Source organism: Candoia aspera, chromosome 14 (assembly GCF_035149785.1).
Source record: "Candoia aspera isolate rCanAsp1 chromosome 14, rCanAsp1.hap2, whole genome shotgun sequence".
NCBI classification, from domain to species: domain Eukaryota; kingdom Metazoa; phylum Chordata; class Lepidosauria; order Squamata; family Boidae; genus Candoia; species Candoia aspera.
The window spans coordinates 15,930,005-15,945,489 of NC_086166.1; the positions used below are offsets into that span (position 1 = coordinate 15,930,005).

A 15,485-nucleotide genomic window follows, 5' to 3' on the forward strand; every position below is an offset into this window, starting at 1 on the left:
CAGCCGCAAAGGAGAAAACAATAATTGAGGTTCAGGTGTAGGAAACAAGTTGCATTGCCACTTACCAGAACAAAACACAAAATAAAAGGGGGTGCAGGTCCTTCTTCTTATTCATCTCTGTATTTGATTGGAGTCTTCATCAAGCAGGTGGTCTTAATCACCCTCACCGGACTCATCACAACTGCCCTTGATTACTTCAGCCAGGATTTTTGAGACTCCCAGTCAGAGGGACATCCTGCAGTGAGGGGTTGGGGTTTCCAATCAGAGATGAAGACCTCTGTGAGCTTCAGCTTTTTCATGCAGACCCCTGAGTCTGCCTGCTGCATCTCTGTATCATGGTCTGGCTGTGTTCCATTCAGCTGAAGGCTGGGGCCAAGCCGTTTGGTGGGGTCTTCATGTCTGCTGTCTGAATTGCCTAGCCTTACTCGGTGTCAGATTCCTTTTGGGCGAGTTTCTGGTCTATAACTCGTGCATAGGCATGTGGTTCTGAAAAGGTAACCAATTTACCTGTTAGGAATGGTTTAACATTTAGGAGGAGGTAACAGGGAGCCTTTTTTTCTAAATTAATAAAGCTGGCTGGGAATACAGAAACCCTAGTCTCAAAACATCTGGAGTACCAGACTGAGGAATATAGATTTACACATAATTAGAACGTGTATAACATTGATTTTGTGCATCAACATGGTTGTCTGAAAAAACAGTATACCTTCTTTTCCCCAAGACGGTGCCGTATCACTTCTTTAAAGCAGATTGGAATAAACCGGATGACCAGCTGCTGACTTAGCTTGTTGGTTGCTTTACTCTCCTCTGTCACCCTCACCTTTCTCAGTAATCATTTGGATATTTTTTGCAGTGTGTATTTTGCCAATGCTTGGAGGAAAATTCTATGCAAAGGGTTGCAATTTGCATGAGCTTGGGTGGAATTACTCCCCTCCTGCCTGACAGGTGTCTGAGAGCAACTGGAGAAGAGAAAAAGCAAATTCCTGGGTGGTGTCAGCCCTGCTGAATTAGGAAGTTGATACGTATTGATTTGGAAAAAAAATTGTGTGTGGCTATTTCTTTGCATACCTGTGGCAAGTGTTCCATCGCCCCTCAGATGCGCTGCTCTTCACGGTGGCATCTGTCAGATTCAACACCTCGACACTTCTTCTTTGATGTTCCTATAATTACACGAGAACTTTGCTGATGGGTGGCCGTAACATCTTTTAATCCAGCATCCTAGCACCTCCCTTACAAGTTCAACCTTTACTTTCATGGTTACTTTATTACTTGTTTTTAACAGGAAGTTAGTATGCCTCAAGCATCAGTGATTTCCAAGAATGCCGTAGAGAGAAATATAGTGGTTGCATCCACGGGGGGAGAGGGAGGTGATGTCACACATATTATGGCATTATCCATTATAAGTGATAAATTACACAAGTGATGTATTGTCATTTGTACCAGGACATCATGACAGACGTGACCTTGTCCAATATCTTTTATTGAATGCCTAGGGCTGCAACCCTGGTCTTTGCTTAGAAGTCTTCGCACCCAGGAAAAAATTAAGCCAGGGTGGTAGGAAGTGTTTAGAAGGCTTAAAGGGGGGGTGGGGAACAGAATGTCACTAGGATGGCAGGTATGTTCATACTTGCAAGCACAGAACAATAATTTGGAGGTTCTGTTCACCACTGTTGATAGGCAAGCAGACAAACTGGCACACCCACATTTATATCTATATCTATATCACTATAATGTGTATCTATAGTCACGCGTGCACACACACACACAGTGAGATCAAAATTGTGTAATCTCTGCTGGAACATGGGGTCGATCACTGTACCTCTTCCACTGTTACATAGGCAGACCAAAATGTATATACCGTATTAAAAGAAACATACATGAAAAACGCAGAGAAATCTTCAGGTAGATTTTACTTGCAAAATAAGGCATACATGGGATGTCTTTTGGACAGCAGATGGCTATGTACGTACAAACTTGCGCACAGCCACACTGGCCTTCAAAGGCCATTGCTGCTTTAAAACTCCAAAGAGGAGCGCTTCACGTAAGCTTTGCAAAGCTCCCCTTTCAGATGCTTTATGAAGCCTAGCCTGCATCAATAACATGCCTTATGTTTGCAGCAATCTGATGCATTCTTCTTCATTTTCCTCTAGGATGGGAATCGCAGCTTCTTGAAACGGGGTTTTTAGCAATCTTCCTATGTCCTTTGTGGACTCTTTCCAGGTTGGCCAAGAATACACCTCCTTCCTTCATTGTCATCTGGGCCTATCGCTGGCTTATTTTCAGGATCATGCTTGGAGCGGTGAGTGCGTCATGGTAGAATTGTTTTATTGGAGGCATGAAAATGATGTGCAACGTGGAGAAAGTGATGGATATGTTTTTGTTCGTGAAATAGAGGACTCTCAAGAGATCCTTCAATTCATGTGAATGGAGGGAGGTTTTCAGAACAGAAAGAGCGGATTATTCCTCATGTGGCACCATGTCATTCATTATCTGAAGATCGGACCACCCTCTGTCAGGGAGAAGGGCTACATGTTACCCTCAAAGTTGGAAGCAGGAAATCACGTGATCTTAACTGCTAGGGATCATCTTTTCCTCTCTCGCCCTGCTTATGGGCATCTGAAAGAGTAAAACTGGGCACAAATAGCCTTGAGAATTTCTCTGCCAAACCTGTGAGTGGAGAAATTGGGGAAACAAGTTTCTCCAGATTTCTCCAGGGGAAGGAGAAATTCGGCAGCCATTTCTTAAGGGCAGAGTATCAGTGCAGTTAGTTTGGATTTTAAGTAGCTCCCTTACACCGGGTTAGTGACTTTTGGATATTTTCTTTCTTGACCCCTTCTTGTCCTGTGCCACTTAGTTTTTGTTTGGTTGCTACCTTTGTTCCAAATCATGTCATAGTCTGCCCAAAGGACTCTGTTCGTTGGGCAGTTCAAACAAACAAACAAACAAACAAGTAGATCTTAGGTCCATTTCAACATGGGTTAAAGCTGTGCAGAAGCTCTTTTGAAGGGGAATGAAATACGGTCTTGGCCATGTTATACAAGGCGTTGCAGGAAGAAGACATTGAGGAAGGCTGGGCGTCTCAAGAGGCCAAAGGAAGGAGGGGTGTTTTCTGAAACTGACCTTTCTCTAACCAACCTTGGAGTGACTATGTTCTCTTAGCCCTAATGGAAGGCTAGCCTCTCTGCGTTTTGGCTACTGCTTAGATTTCTGTGCTAAGCAAAGTCAAGATGCAAAGATAATTTTGGGCAGACCTGAGATTTCAGAGGACCACGTGTCAGCCTGATCTAGGGTGGCTAAAATCCACTGCCTTTGCTTTCATCCTTGCAGAATAAAGAGTCACCTTTTCATGATGTTAGAGCTGCTCCTCAGCTTGTGTGTGAGCCTGTTAAAGGGTTATTTCCAGCCAGCAGTATTAAAAATGGCAATCTTTGGTTCTCCTGGGTGCTCTCTCAGTTTCCATAATGTCCACTTCTGCTCTATATCCCAAAGCACATATGTACTTAAGACTGGAAAAAGCTAATTATTTCTTCGTCACCTTCTCTCCACCCCACAATTCAGCGAATTTGGGAGGGCAGATTGGCCCAGAAGACCCCTCCCTTTGAACCTGAAATGATACCACTCCATCCTCCTACGCAGTGGTAGGCTTGGCGGTCTGCTAAACCGGTCAAGCCTTCCTGTGCCTTAATCAGCCAGGGACCCCTTTGGCATGAAACGGTTCTTCACCTGCTATGTGCAACTATTTTTGAAAGTGGGGTGGGCAGCCCGGAGCCTGCTTGCTTCTTGAAGACTTCTGTGCAAGAGAATCAGGCAATTCCTGGGTTGGTTTTTAGCCAGCGTTTGGTTGTTTGTTTGTTTGCTTGTTTGTTTGTTTTACTGCTGTCCTAACGGGGTCACACTGAAAGCATTTAATTTCAGGATAAGGATTGCATTATTCCACACCATCCCTGGTAACTGAAAGGGTGACTTAAAGTTGGAAAGATGCCGATGTGTGCATTTAAACAACAAAATAAACATGGGAGAAAAGGAAATTATTTCTGAGTTCATTGCCAGATTCTTTGTATTTGCAATGCAGCTATGAAAATAAGATATTCCATATTTATGAGAAATTTACTAGCCCCCACCAGAGGCAGGACTGCAAAGGTGTAGTCTCCTTCGTCAGACTTGACTCCTGGTGGCTTCATTGATGCGCCCTCCCCCCTGGTATAGTTTTCTTGGCTAAGTACTATGTAGAAATGATTTACCATTTATTTTTCTGGGATTTTTTCCCCTACTATCCCATTCTATCTGGGATTTCCTGGTGGTCTCCTATACAAGCCCTAATCAGGCTCCACCCTGCCTGATTTCTAAGCCCAGACAAGATCATCCAAATGCCACCAAAAGGAACGGTATGCAGAAGAAATGTGCCTGCCTCTATGACCATATTCTCAGCAAATCTAAGCTGGCTCTGCCTTTTTAAAAGTCAATTATTTAAGGAAAAAATAATCTTCCTTTCTGATTGATACAATAAGATGTCCTACTCTTGGTTTATTTAGCATACTTAAATAAAAATGCAAATAATGTATGACAATAATAATGGAACAGACGTTTTTCTCTTCCCAAACAGATTGAGGCTAGTAAACTATGGCAGTGTGTAAGATCACAGCTCAAAAAATTTGTGGAAAATGAGTCTTTGAGTCTTCTCAAAGACTTCCCACCATGACAGAGATTGACAGATGTCAGAATATAATATAATACAAAATATAGCATTGTGAGGGATCTTTAGGCCTTTTAAATCTTCCTTCCTGTTCAGTTTGTTCATTGATTGATTTATATTATACTTCTAATCTTCTCCAAAGCCATTAATTACGCACCATTGTTTTCCTTTTCTTTATTTGAACATTTTAGAAACTTTGAATGTTTTAAGTAACCTTAAGACAGTAATGTTTCTAAAAATGTTTTACAAACAAAATTTATTTATTTATTAAATTTAAAGCAATTTAGTAGTATCAATAAATTTATCAATAAATTTAAAACTATTTATTTATTTAATTTTTCCACTGCGCTACTCCCAGTGACTCTGGGTGGTTAAGACTAAATTAAATTCAGTAAATAAAAAAACTGCTCTGGAGACTCAGCAGTTGAAAACCAATTTTCCCATGTACCATGGCCAGGCAAATCTCAAAGGAAATCTTTATTGCAACCATCAGGCTAGCAGTCAAAACAAACGAACAAAACAGGAAAAAATGGGGCTGTTTAACCAGAAGGAAAACGAATACAGACTTTCCAGACCTGAGGAAGGGTGCCTAGGAGAGCCGAATTGGGCAACCTGGAAGGACATTTATGGTGAGACAGGGTGGGTGGTGGGGCAGGTTCTGGACTGCTACTTGGGGGAAACAGGTTCTGGTCCCCCCTCAGCCATGGAGGATCCCTGGGGGACTGTGGGCCAGTCATTCTGTCTCAGCCAAGCCTACTTTACAGGGATGTTGTGGGGCAGAAGAGGAAGGGGGATTGCTAAATATGCCACCTTGAGCTCCTGTTACAAAAGGCAGGATAGAAATCTAATAAATAAAGGTGAATAAATAGAAGTTCTACTCTGTGCCAGGACATTTCTTCAGGCTAGGAGAAATGAAAGAGGACAGAAATACTTTGGAGCGGAGGAGCACCTTGCCTGGCACTGAGAAGAGAGTGAGGTTGGCACCAGGCCTCCCTGTGAAAGGTATTTCCAAGGAGGAGACCCACAACCAAAGTCTTCTGGCTGCTGGCTTTCCAAGGGAAAAGGCATCCCTCGAGACCTGTCCCGCCCAAGGCTCGCAGGGCTTGAAAATTCGGCATCGAGAGCCGGGGTGGCGGGTGGTGGAGTCTGCCCGTTTAGAACCCCCCTGGGCTCTCTTTGGGACCAGTTAAAGCTGCTGAACCATGTCTCAAGGGGCTGAGAAGGTAGCCTTGTCTGGCAAACGATAAGCCAACGCTGTCACTTGAGTTTTCTCCCCTAGTCGGGAGATTGCCTGACTCCATTCAGACCTTTGTGCAGAATTGTCTTTTGCCTGACAGTCTCCCTGCCTTGCCTGGATTACGTTTCCTTGAGGGGCATCGGTGAGGGCACATGTCAACAGAGGCAAGATGGCATTCACACCTGGGACAGGACTTTGATGGTGCATTTTGACTTTTTTGACACTCCCCGTGGCTGCCCCTTTTGCCCTCATCCATCATCAGATAAGATGTATTTATTTTTATTTTATTTATCTATTCGAATGTATCAGCCACCCAACTCCAGTGACAGAAATTATTATTATTATTATTCAAATTTAATTACCACCCATCTCCCCCAAAAGGGGGCTGAACACCAGTACAGACAAGCTGGCTGAAACTGTCTTCTGCGCTGCAGCATTTTCTTGCCAGCCCCAGGAATCCTCCAGCAGGGCAGCTGTTAGGATAAAGACAATGCGCACGGTCTTTCAGATAAGTTGTTGTTGTTGTTGTTGTTCAAATTTATTTACCGCCCATCTCCCCCAAAAGAGGGATTCTGGGCGGTTTACAATAAAATTAATACTGTAACAAGGAACATTAAAATCCTCTAAAAAGTAAAAACAAGTTACAAATATAAAAATACAATGAGTTATCCTCTCTGCCCGAGCAAAAGTAATGGTGCTTTTACAAAAAGCTGTTTCTCTGCGAGGCAAAGTCAGCTGCACTGGTGAAATCATCTTGGCCTGGGTAGGTGCACCTAGTTCTATTGTGACAGCTTTGCGTAGAAAGCAGGCTGAAACTTAATACTTAACTAACTATGGTTTTAGCAATAATTTAAAGCAGTTAAATTAATACTTAACTAACTATGGTTTTAGCAATGATGTCACCAGCAAAAGCTTTTCAGAGCAAAGGATATTTCCTTTGAGATTCTGTTCCTGTAAGTTTTTTTTGAGGGGGGAGCAGTGTTTCCGTTTTTTAAAGTAAGATATAGGAGCTTAAGTCCCTCTGGGAGATTTGTCTTATGCCTTAGAAAGGAAAATCACACACACACACAAACCCCCAATTCTAAATCTGGCCAGCAGAACAATGTCTTGCGCATCCTAAAAAGTTGCCTGCAATGCCCCCCAATAAAATTAAATAATTTTTTTTTAACGTTGCCAAAATCTCGTAAGATTTTAGGTGTTCTTATAATGTATAATATCTGGTGAGGTTTGGGCATTCTTGCCTGAAAACTCAGATCAAAATTGCTATCTTGTACAATTCGGTTATGCTTTAGGTTTGGATTACTCTGTTTAAAAAGAAAATTGGGGAGATGTGCATGGGCTCTGAAAAAAAGTTGTTGATCCTTGTCCTAGCATGTTGGCAGGAGTGTGTGTATTTTACATAGATTTAAAAACATCCAGTTCCCAACAACTGGATGCTTTACACCAATGTTTCTCAACCTTAGCAACTTTAAGATGTGTGGACTTCAACCCGCAGAATTCCCCAGCCAGCCATGCTGGCTGGGGAATTCTGGGAGTTGAAGTCCACACATCTTAAAGTTGCTGAGGTTGAGAAATACTGCTTTACACGATTAAAAAAGCTAGTACAATGAAACAAAAGTACAAATTGATGTTTGTCCAGAATCATGTTTATAGTGAGATGGGCAGTGTATAAATTTAATAATAAATAAAAAACGAAGAATCATACAAAACAAGATACAGGTCATGGAATCCTAGACAGACCCAGATTTCTGGCCTTCCTCTTCCATCAGGAGCTGCGCAGAAGTGTGTGTGGCCAGGGAAGAAATGGTTCTCTGCCTGAGAAGGCTTTGGCCCACCTGCTTGGCTCCCCTGACCAGCCTGGCTCAGACCGCCCAGATGCACGTGGCCGTGCGATGACCGTTCCCTCCTTTCCCAGATCAACAAGCAAGGCATCCTGGGCATCTCCAGGCACTTTTTCTGTTTCGCTGAAAATTCAGTCAGAGAATGATGGGAGAGTTATGTCTATTATTTTAAACAAACGACTGATCAAGCCCATTTGAATTATGTGTGTTCTCTGCATGGTTACTTGGAGGTTTCAGGCAGCTACAGTCCATCTGTACTTGCAGAAAGAACAAAAATGGGAAGATTCTTTCTTGGCAAGTTGATTTATTAGTATTTCCCAGGGCTTATATTCCGCTCCAGTCCAACAGAACTCTGTGCAGATATGCAAATACTTTATTCGGTGCAAGAGAGGAAATATCATATATAGTTTATTTAAAGCAGGCTTGGGAGAAAGAACAGCCTTCCTGAGTCTTTCGCCCACCAACTCCCATAATCCTGACCAGTGTGTCCAAAAGCTGGAGATGATGGGAGTTGTAGTTGAACCTCTTTGGAAGGACCTGAATAAAGGAGGCTGGGCCAAATGATTTCTAGAAAGAACTAGGAAAGTGGGCGCATCTCTGGCACCACTGGGGCTTTCTCTCTGCTCTCTGATTAAGGTCAGAGATTGGGGTGAATGCAGTGCTTGATCAACCACACAATCCTGGATTTTGTTCCCCCAGATGCTGGTTCGTTTTCTGAGAAGCCCACAAAGCAGGGAGTGAAGGAACTGGTTTTCTTCTTCTAATTTGCAAGTAGCACTTCATATCCCAAGATATAATGCCCCTAAACTTCGTGGTTTTTCTTAGCCAACAGTTGTGGGAAAGTATCTCCTGCATACGCCTGGGGGTCCCTGGCCCTGAGAAGCGTGCTGCCCTTTTGTAAGAAGAAGGAAGGTCGCTGTCCAGAGCCTTGCTTGAGGGTTGGGGCAGCGACTGTGGAGAAGTCCCTTTTGTTTTAAAAGCTTGATCCCTTATGATTGCAGCGCCCATCTTGTTCCCAAGTCATATCCCAATCAGGTGGTGGGAGAAGGAAGTTAATGGGTGTTCCCAATCTCAAAACCCTTCACAGGGCTTAAGGCCTCTGTTTTGCTTCTTAAGGCAAAGCAACAATCCAGCTCCTTCATCCTACCCACTCTCGGAAGCCTGGGGAGGACTCTGAACGTTGGGGCCCACACGTGGCTTGCAAGCTGTGCCTCCCCCTTCGAACATGTATCCAGTTGACAGGCCACTTGAAAGCCCAGCTTTGATCCCATTTGTTCAAAATACTATTTTATTTTCCTTCATTTTTTGCACTGTTCTGTGCAGCTTATGAATGTGGGTGGCTTTGGCAACCAAAGCTGTCTCTGGAAGGGTGGGGTTCTTACTCCGAAGGTTGCTGAGCCCCCTGGACTCCCAAAAGCTGCTTATGTGGTCTCTTAATATCACACGAGACCTAACTTTGTAAACCAAGGATTTGACTCCTTTCTCTGGAAGCAAAACCGTTTGCAGCAGAGCTCCTCCTCCTCTCAGGCCACGGGGACTCTGCAGTGGGGTGCAATTATCCAATTTGTTTTATTGCATTAACGTGGGCTGGAGTGCAACATAAAGAGGGCTTTCTGTCTCGCTTTCTGCTTTCTTTCTTTCTTTCTTTGCAATGTTTTATCAGTATTTGTACTTGGGAGAGAAGTTTCAGCAGTGAAGCTTCATGGGAAATTTTGGCTGTTCTGACTCCTAACCTCCCAGCTGCAGTTTTCCCTTGGGCTCTGCAGAGATCTTACATTTGACTTCTGAGCAGCCCCCTTTCTGTTTTTCTGATTGCAACATGTTCAAAAGGAACAACCTCTTTGGAGGGCTCTCCTCTGTCCCCCCCCATGCCCCCCCACTGCATCCTCATTTCAGTGGCTTAGAAAGACACACATCTAATTTGCCAACTCCTTTAAAGACACTCAGGCTCTGACAGAATCTTGCTACAGTATCTCTTTCATTATTTTTTTCCCAAAGGGATCTCTTCTGATCTCCCAGATGAGCGCTGGTGCAGAGGGAAGCAAGAATCACAAATAAAAGCAAATACTGTAAGGAAGTGTTTCTCAACCTCAGCCACTTGCTGGCTGGGGAATCCTGGGAGTTTAAGTTGCCAAGGTTGAGAAACACTGCTGTAAGGCATGCTTCTAGACATTTCTCTTCCTGCGTCCCGAATCTCTGCCCCAATTCAGCTCAAACACACAGATGCACGCACACCCTTTTAGCTTCGCACTCATCCTTTACTTATTTGCTATGCCCCTTTTGACAATAACTCCCATTGCTACTATACCGTATTCTTCACACCTTGTTCACTAATCTTTTTTCTTTCTATGTTTTTTATCATTTTCATATTTATCCTGCCTGTTGTATTTGTTCCCAAGATGTATCAAAAATTTCTCTCTCTTAAAAAAGACAAAAGGTACATTTCTTGTAGTTGTGATTATTGTGCTTTTTGAATTTCTGCAAGCAGACATACTGGAAAAAAAATCTACATCTACTGTGACTCTCTCGCAAATACTACTTTATAAAGAAATGATCTTTGGGAATGCAGACTGTTCGGTTAGGTGCACAGTGTTGCAACCAACCCAGTTAAGAACAGGTAATAGTGTTAGCCACTCACATCTGATGACCTGTGGTCTCCAAAAGCTTTCAGGCTGTTCCCCAGAGTCACGGAAATGTAATTTTTAATGGAGCAGAATAGGGAAAGGATTAAATGCCCAGGGAATTTGTCCTGCCCCAACCTACTTGGTGCCATTGCAAGTCCCAAGGTTGATTGCCTTGGAAGAGGGCTAGAGAGCTGTTCCTCATCCATAAGAGAGCAGCACAGGTGGAAAAGGGTGGGGGGTGTCATTCAGCACAGACTGAACACGAGGCAGCAACTGAAGCAACTTTAAACGGAGCTCCATTAAGGGATGCGTAGTGCCCAGACCACAGAAAAGAATATTTGCAGTCTGTTCTCTGTTACTTGGGTTTCTCTGCAAGACCTGCCAATTCTGGGCCCAACTCTCAAAACCAGTTTTTTCAAACTCAGAACGAGGCTCACTCTAGGAGGCAGGTTCTGTGGTCAAAATTGCTTAAAGAGGGGGAGACAGGATCGTGTTCATCCAAGACCTGAAAGGCTGCTGTGCAGAACATGTTCTCTGTCGCTCTTAGGGTAGAGTGTAATCCCTGGGAGAGAATAGCAGAAAAGCACATTTTGGTTGAGTTTTAGGTGCTTTGTAGATAGATGTGGATGGGCTGGTTCTTCCCCTTCCAGAGATGCTTACGCTGAGAGGATGGGCAGGGACCTGTCACACATGCTGTAATTCTGTCTCCCCAACATGGGACCCACCACATTTGTGGGACTTCAGCTCCCAGAATCCATACCCAGAATGGCCAGTAGGATGCTGAGAGACCTGCACACCTGGGAGGCCAGCTGGTTAGGGAGAGCTGCTGTATTTGAATCGTGCCTTGTACAGGAAATGAGATGGCACTGTCTTCAGGAGTCCTTCAGGAGTCCTGTCCTTCAGAAGATGCTGTTGGACATAAATGTGCTCCATGTGCTTGACCTGCAGCAAAACACCATCTTTTCCTTTGTTCTCTGGGTGTGGCAGATTCCTAGGTCTAGCTTTCCTTTGCAAAGATGTTGCATATGCTGCTCTGTGCCCAGATGGGTTGATTATTTACTGAATTCCCTACTGCTCTCCTAAGCCCACACAACTCATTTAACGACATTCCTGAATTAACCCATTTGGAGCAGCTGCACAGTACACTGAATGAGAAACTCAGTGGATGCCCTGGATTGCACAGCATGCTAAGGAATAACAATCAAGGCTTACTTAACCAAGCTGGTGTGTTGTGCAGATAAGTGCATTGTGTGGATGGAGCTTTTGAACGTGTATCAGGTGTTCTGGCGAGATGTGCATCCATCCTGTCCAGAGGTGAGCTGCTGAAATATTGCATTGCGACAAGGAGAACTCCATGTAACTGTTCACTTGGCGGCTGAAAGCAAGGTTTGCAAATGCTGTTTGCCTAGCTGGCTTATTTGAATCCAAGGCAAAGTAGCTGCTTTGCTTTGTAGGCAGCAAAGAGCTCCATTGTTCCTTTGGGCAGGGGGTGGGGGAGACTGGACAGCTTGGCCTGGGGATAGATTAGGAGAGCCAGGTTGGTGTAGTGGTGAAGGTGCCGGCCTGGAAACCAGGAGATGCTGAATTCTAGGCCTCCGTTAGGCATGAAAGCCGGCTGGGTGACCTTGGGACAGTCCTTCTCTCTCAGTCCAACCCACCTGACAGGGTTGTTGTTGTGGGGAAAATAGGAGGAGGAAGGAGTATTGGGTCTGTTTGCTGCCTTGAGATGGGGGAGGGAATAATAATAATAATAATAATAATAATTTGCAAAAGAGCAATTGGAGGGCCCAAACCCCTGGCTTTGTACTAGGAATTTTGCATGGCCTTGTATCTAAAACGTAGGAGCCTTTGACTCTTCCTTTATTGTGGCACCTATTCAAGGCACAATAAAATAATACAGCCATCGTTGAGTGAAACTTGACTCCTGGTGACCTCATGGACACACCCAAGCAGCCTTCTTGGCAGCAGCAGAAAAGCCATAGGCTGTGCCTTGTGGCACCATGCTTCCTTTAACTTCCCAGTCTGGCCAAGACGCTGATATTTCCTAGTGGCCTCCCCTCCACATCCTAATCCAGTCTGTCCCGATTCAGCTTCTGGACCCTGACAAGATTGGCAAGGGGCTTCCAATTAGCTGGGCAATAAAATAATTGATTTTTGTGATAAAGACTCGAATTTGTATTTTCCGTTCCTTATTCACTCCCCTTTCTGGGAGAGTTTTTGCAGCAGCGGTGGAGATGATTAGGGTGTTCCTCATGGATGCTCAGTTCTTTTAAATGTTCATGCAAATCATTGAACTTCCTTTGCAGCTGTTCTGATGTGTGGAAGTGTCTGGCAAAGGGAAAGGCAAGACCTAGAAAGGTGGAGGAACCCAGTGGCGTTCCCTGTGTCCCCAGCGTGGTGCCCTGAGTGCCAGCATCCCCACCGAAAGCTTTCTTGATGTTGTGTGGCTTCATGCCCCATCTGGCTTTATTCTGTTTGGATGCTTTTTACATATCATTCTCCCTTGGATGGTCCGGAAAAGGGAGGGAGGGAGGGAGGGAGAGATCATGGAAGTCTGGGGAAGCTGGACCAGTTTACCTTCTGGCAAACTGGCTGTGCCCACTGTGATGGCCATTTTGTGAGAATGCCCACAGTGTTCTTAAAATTCCAAATGTGCCCACTTGTCCCCAAAGGGCTGGGGCCCCCTTCCGTCCATTTGACCTTATTTGGGGATCAGATGAACAGAAGAGTTGGAAGCAATGGGGGTGGGGTTCCATAGAACTTGAGAATCCCTGTCCCTTGACGAATACAGTCCATATGATTTTGGTTACCATCTTGGTGTGAATGGGCTGGTTGATCTCCATTTGCAATGTTGACCCAATGTGTGCTTTCCCCGATAGCTGTGGTCTGCCTCCCACTGGGATCTGTCTGGAAATAAATAAAAAAAAATCCTGCTGTTTTCTTCCTCACCCCCTTAAATTCCAAGGGTGATTCCAAATGCATGGCAATTCTATGAAAATGCCCCCTGGTGAGCTGGTTAAAGATGCTAGAAACGTTATATAATATGTTAATATTATATACTATGTAAATAGATAATTTTGTTTGAAATGTTAAAATACGTTATATAATACATTAATACCCAATTTTGTTGGAAATTTCCTTGGAATGGAAGTGCAAATACTAATCTCAGGATTATTATTTTTTCCTTCCGCAGGGAATGATTAAAATTCGAGGGGATCGCTGCTGGAGAGACTTGACCTGCATGAATTATCATTACGAGGTGAGCTTTCCAAATGTGAAACCTTTTGCTTCTTCTTTAAATGCCCGTTGATGTGCCCTTTCCATCTTTATGTTTTCCAGCTGGTTGGAATGGATTCCTGGAACTTGCCAAACTCCTGTTGAAAAAAAAAAGTGGGATGAAACCATTTAAAATGAGTAAATGGCCGTTCCATTCAAACTGTTTCCTCCTTTCCACTCTTGATACGGAGAAAAGAGCCATTCTTTCATCCTTTTCTGAAAGTTGGCTATCGTGTACAAGTGGAGCTTTTCTCCAGGGTTGCATGAGTATTTAAACGGGGGTTGAATCCTCCTCCTGCGTTTTTGATCTGCCTGCCACTGACTTTTAAGAACTGTTGCCTTCCTTTTAGAAAGAAAGAGAGGCTGGATACCCCCAGCCTTGCTCTGCTTGTGTGGTTTTCTCTTAGCATGAATCTGGCTAGTTGTGCCTTGCTCAGGAAATCATGGCTTAGAACAATGCGTGAACCAAGACAGGATCGTTCCTACCTGCAGGATGGAATTGGTAGCTATTTACCACCATTCCTGCTTAAACATTTGGATAACCCTGGTGGATCCACTCTGAAACATTTGAGGCCCAGGGACGAGCAGCTCAGGTGGGTGAGAAAGATCTCCCTGTGTGCAAAAGTTGCCCAAAGTGAAACAGCTTAAATTGAATTATTCTGCAACATTGTCCAGTGTCATATATTATGTATTTTTAACTTCTGTAGCATCTTCTCTCCTCCCCCGTAAAGAAAAATCACTACTGGGTAGTCAGAGTTTATTAAGAAAATGATTAGGATAGTAACATGGTTTCTACAAATAAAACCTTGCTCTCTCAGCCAGATCCTACTTCCGATCTGCTCCAATCCGCCTTGGGGCAAAAGCAGCGGAACAGAGGAGTGGAAGCCAAAAGAGCGGAAGGCCGGGGTTGCTCCCTCTGGATTGATAGAGAGAGAGGATGAATTCTAGAAAGCCAGGCCAAGGGCAAACCAAGGGAACAAAACAAGAACGCTCCAGCGAAGCAACTGGGGAGGCCGGCAGCAAACAGCAGGCAGCCGAGATGCTTCTGCTGGGAAGCTTTTCAGCGTCTGGGAACCACACAATATTTCTGGGGTGGGGGAAGGACCACAGCAGATAGGGTCGTTTCTGAGATATTGCTCCTGTTTAAGGGGGGATGTTTTGGGTTCTCTTTTGTTTTAAAACAGTTATGCCTGTTTGGGGACTTACACGACCTTTCCTGCCTCAGTTTGGGCCAGAAAATACACCCCTGATTTTCAACCCTGCGAGTTGGAGGAACCCCAGAGGAGGAACAAGGGACTGGAGTGGCCCTCAGACCCCCCCTTCCCCATTTCTGCGCAGGGCATTGAGAATGCCTTTAACTCAGGACATCAAGTTTGGTGGTTCTTTTTGCTTAGGCTGGAAGTGCAAAAGGGTTCTTTTCAAAGGTGGCGTAGAAAGAGCCTGATGCTGGCATTTTCCTCCTTCGGTTATCACATCCCAAACAAAAGGGATTTCTTTCTCCTTGGAGAAACAGCAAAGTGGCTGTGAGAAACTGTGTCCCTTCCTCTTCGGAACTGGGAGTGAGGAAGGAAAGTATTTGCTGGAGAGCCGTTCAAACCAGGCCAGCTCGTTGAAGAAACAGTTGACTTTTGTGGGTGCTCTTTGCAAATCCTGTGCAGGCTTTATCATCAGGGGATGAGGGTGGAGGCCCCCCCTTTCCAAGTAAGGGGGTGGATGAGAGAGGGAAAACAGCCACGTAAACTCTGTTTGTTTGCTTGGTCCTCCAGACAGCCCAGTGGAAAGTGGGGAGGTGTCCTGACGTCTGGGGATTGCAA

At 44.5% G+C, this 15,485-nt stretch overlaps 1 protein-coding gene across 1 annotated transcript in view; it reads left to right on the top strand.

Annotated features, from left to right (window-relative positions):
* Window positions 1-15,485, top strand: part of LOC134505174 (lipase maturation factor 1-like) — a 134,688-nt gene that overhangs the window by 14,369 nt on the left and 104,834 nt on the right. Inside the window, exons 2-3 of the mRNA XM_063314742.1 lie at window positions 2,151-2,299; window positions 13,589-13,654. Coding sequence (XP_063170812.1) covers window positions 2,288-2,299; window positions 13,589-13,654 — 78 coding nt within the window. The 5' untranslated portion in view covers window positions 2,151-2,287. The remainder of the gene's footprint in view (window positions 1-2,150; window positions 2,300-13,588; window positions 13,655-15,485) is intronic.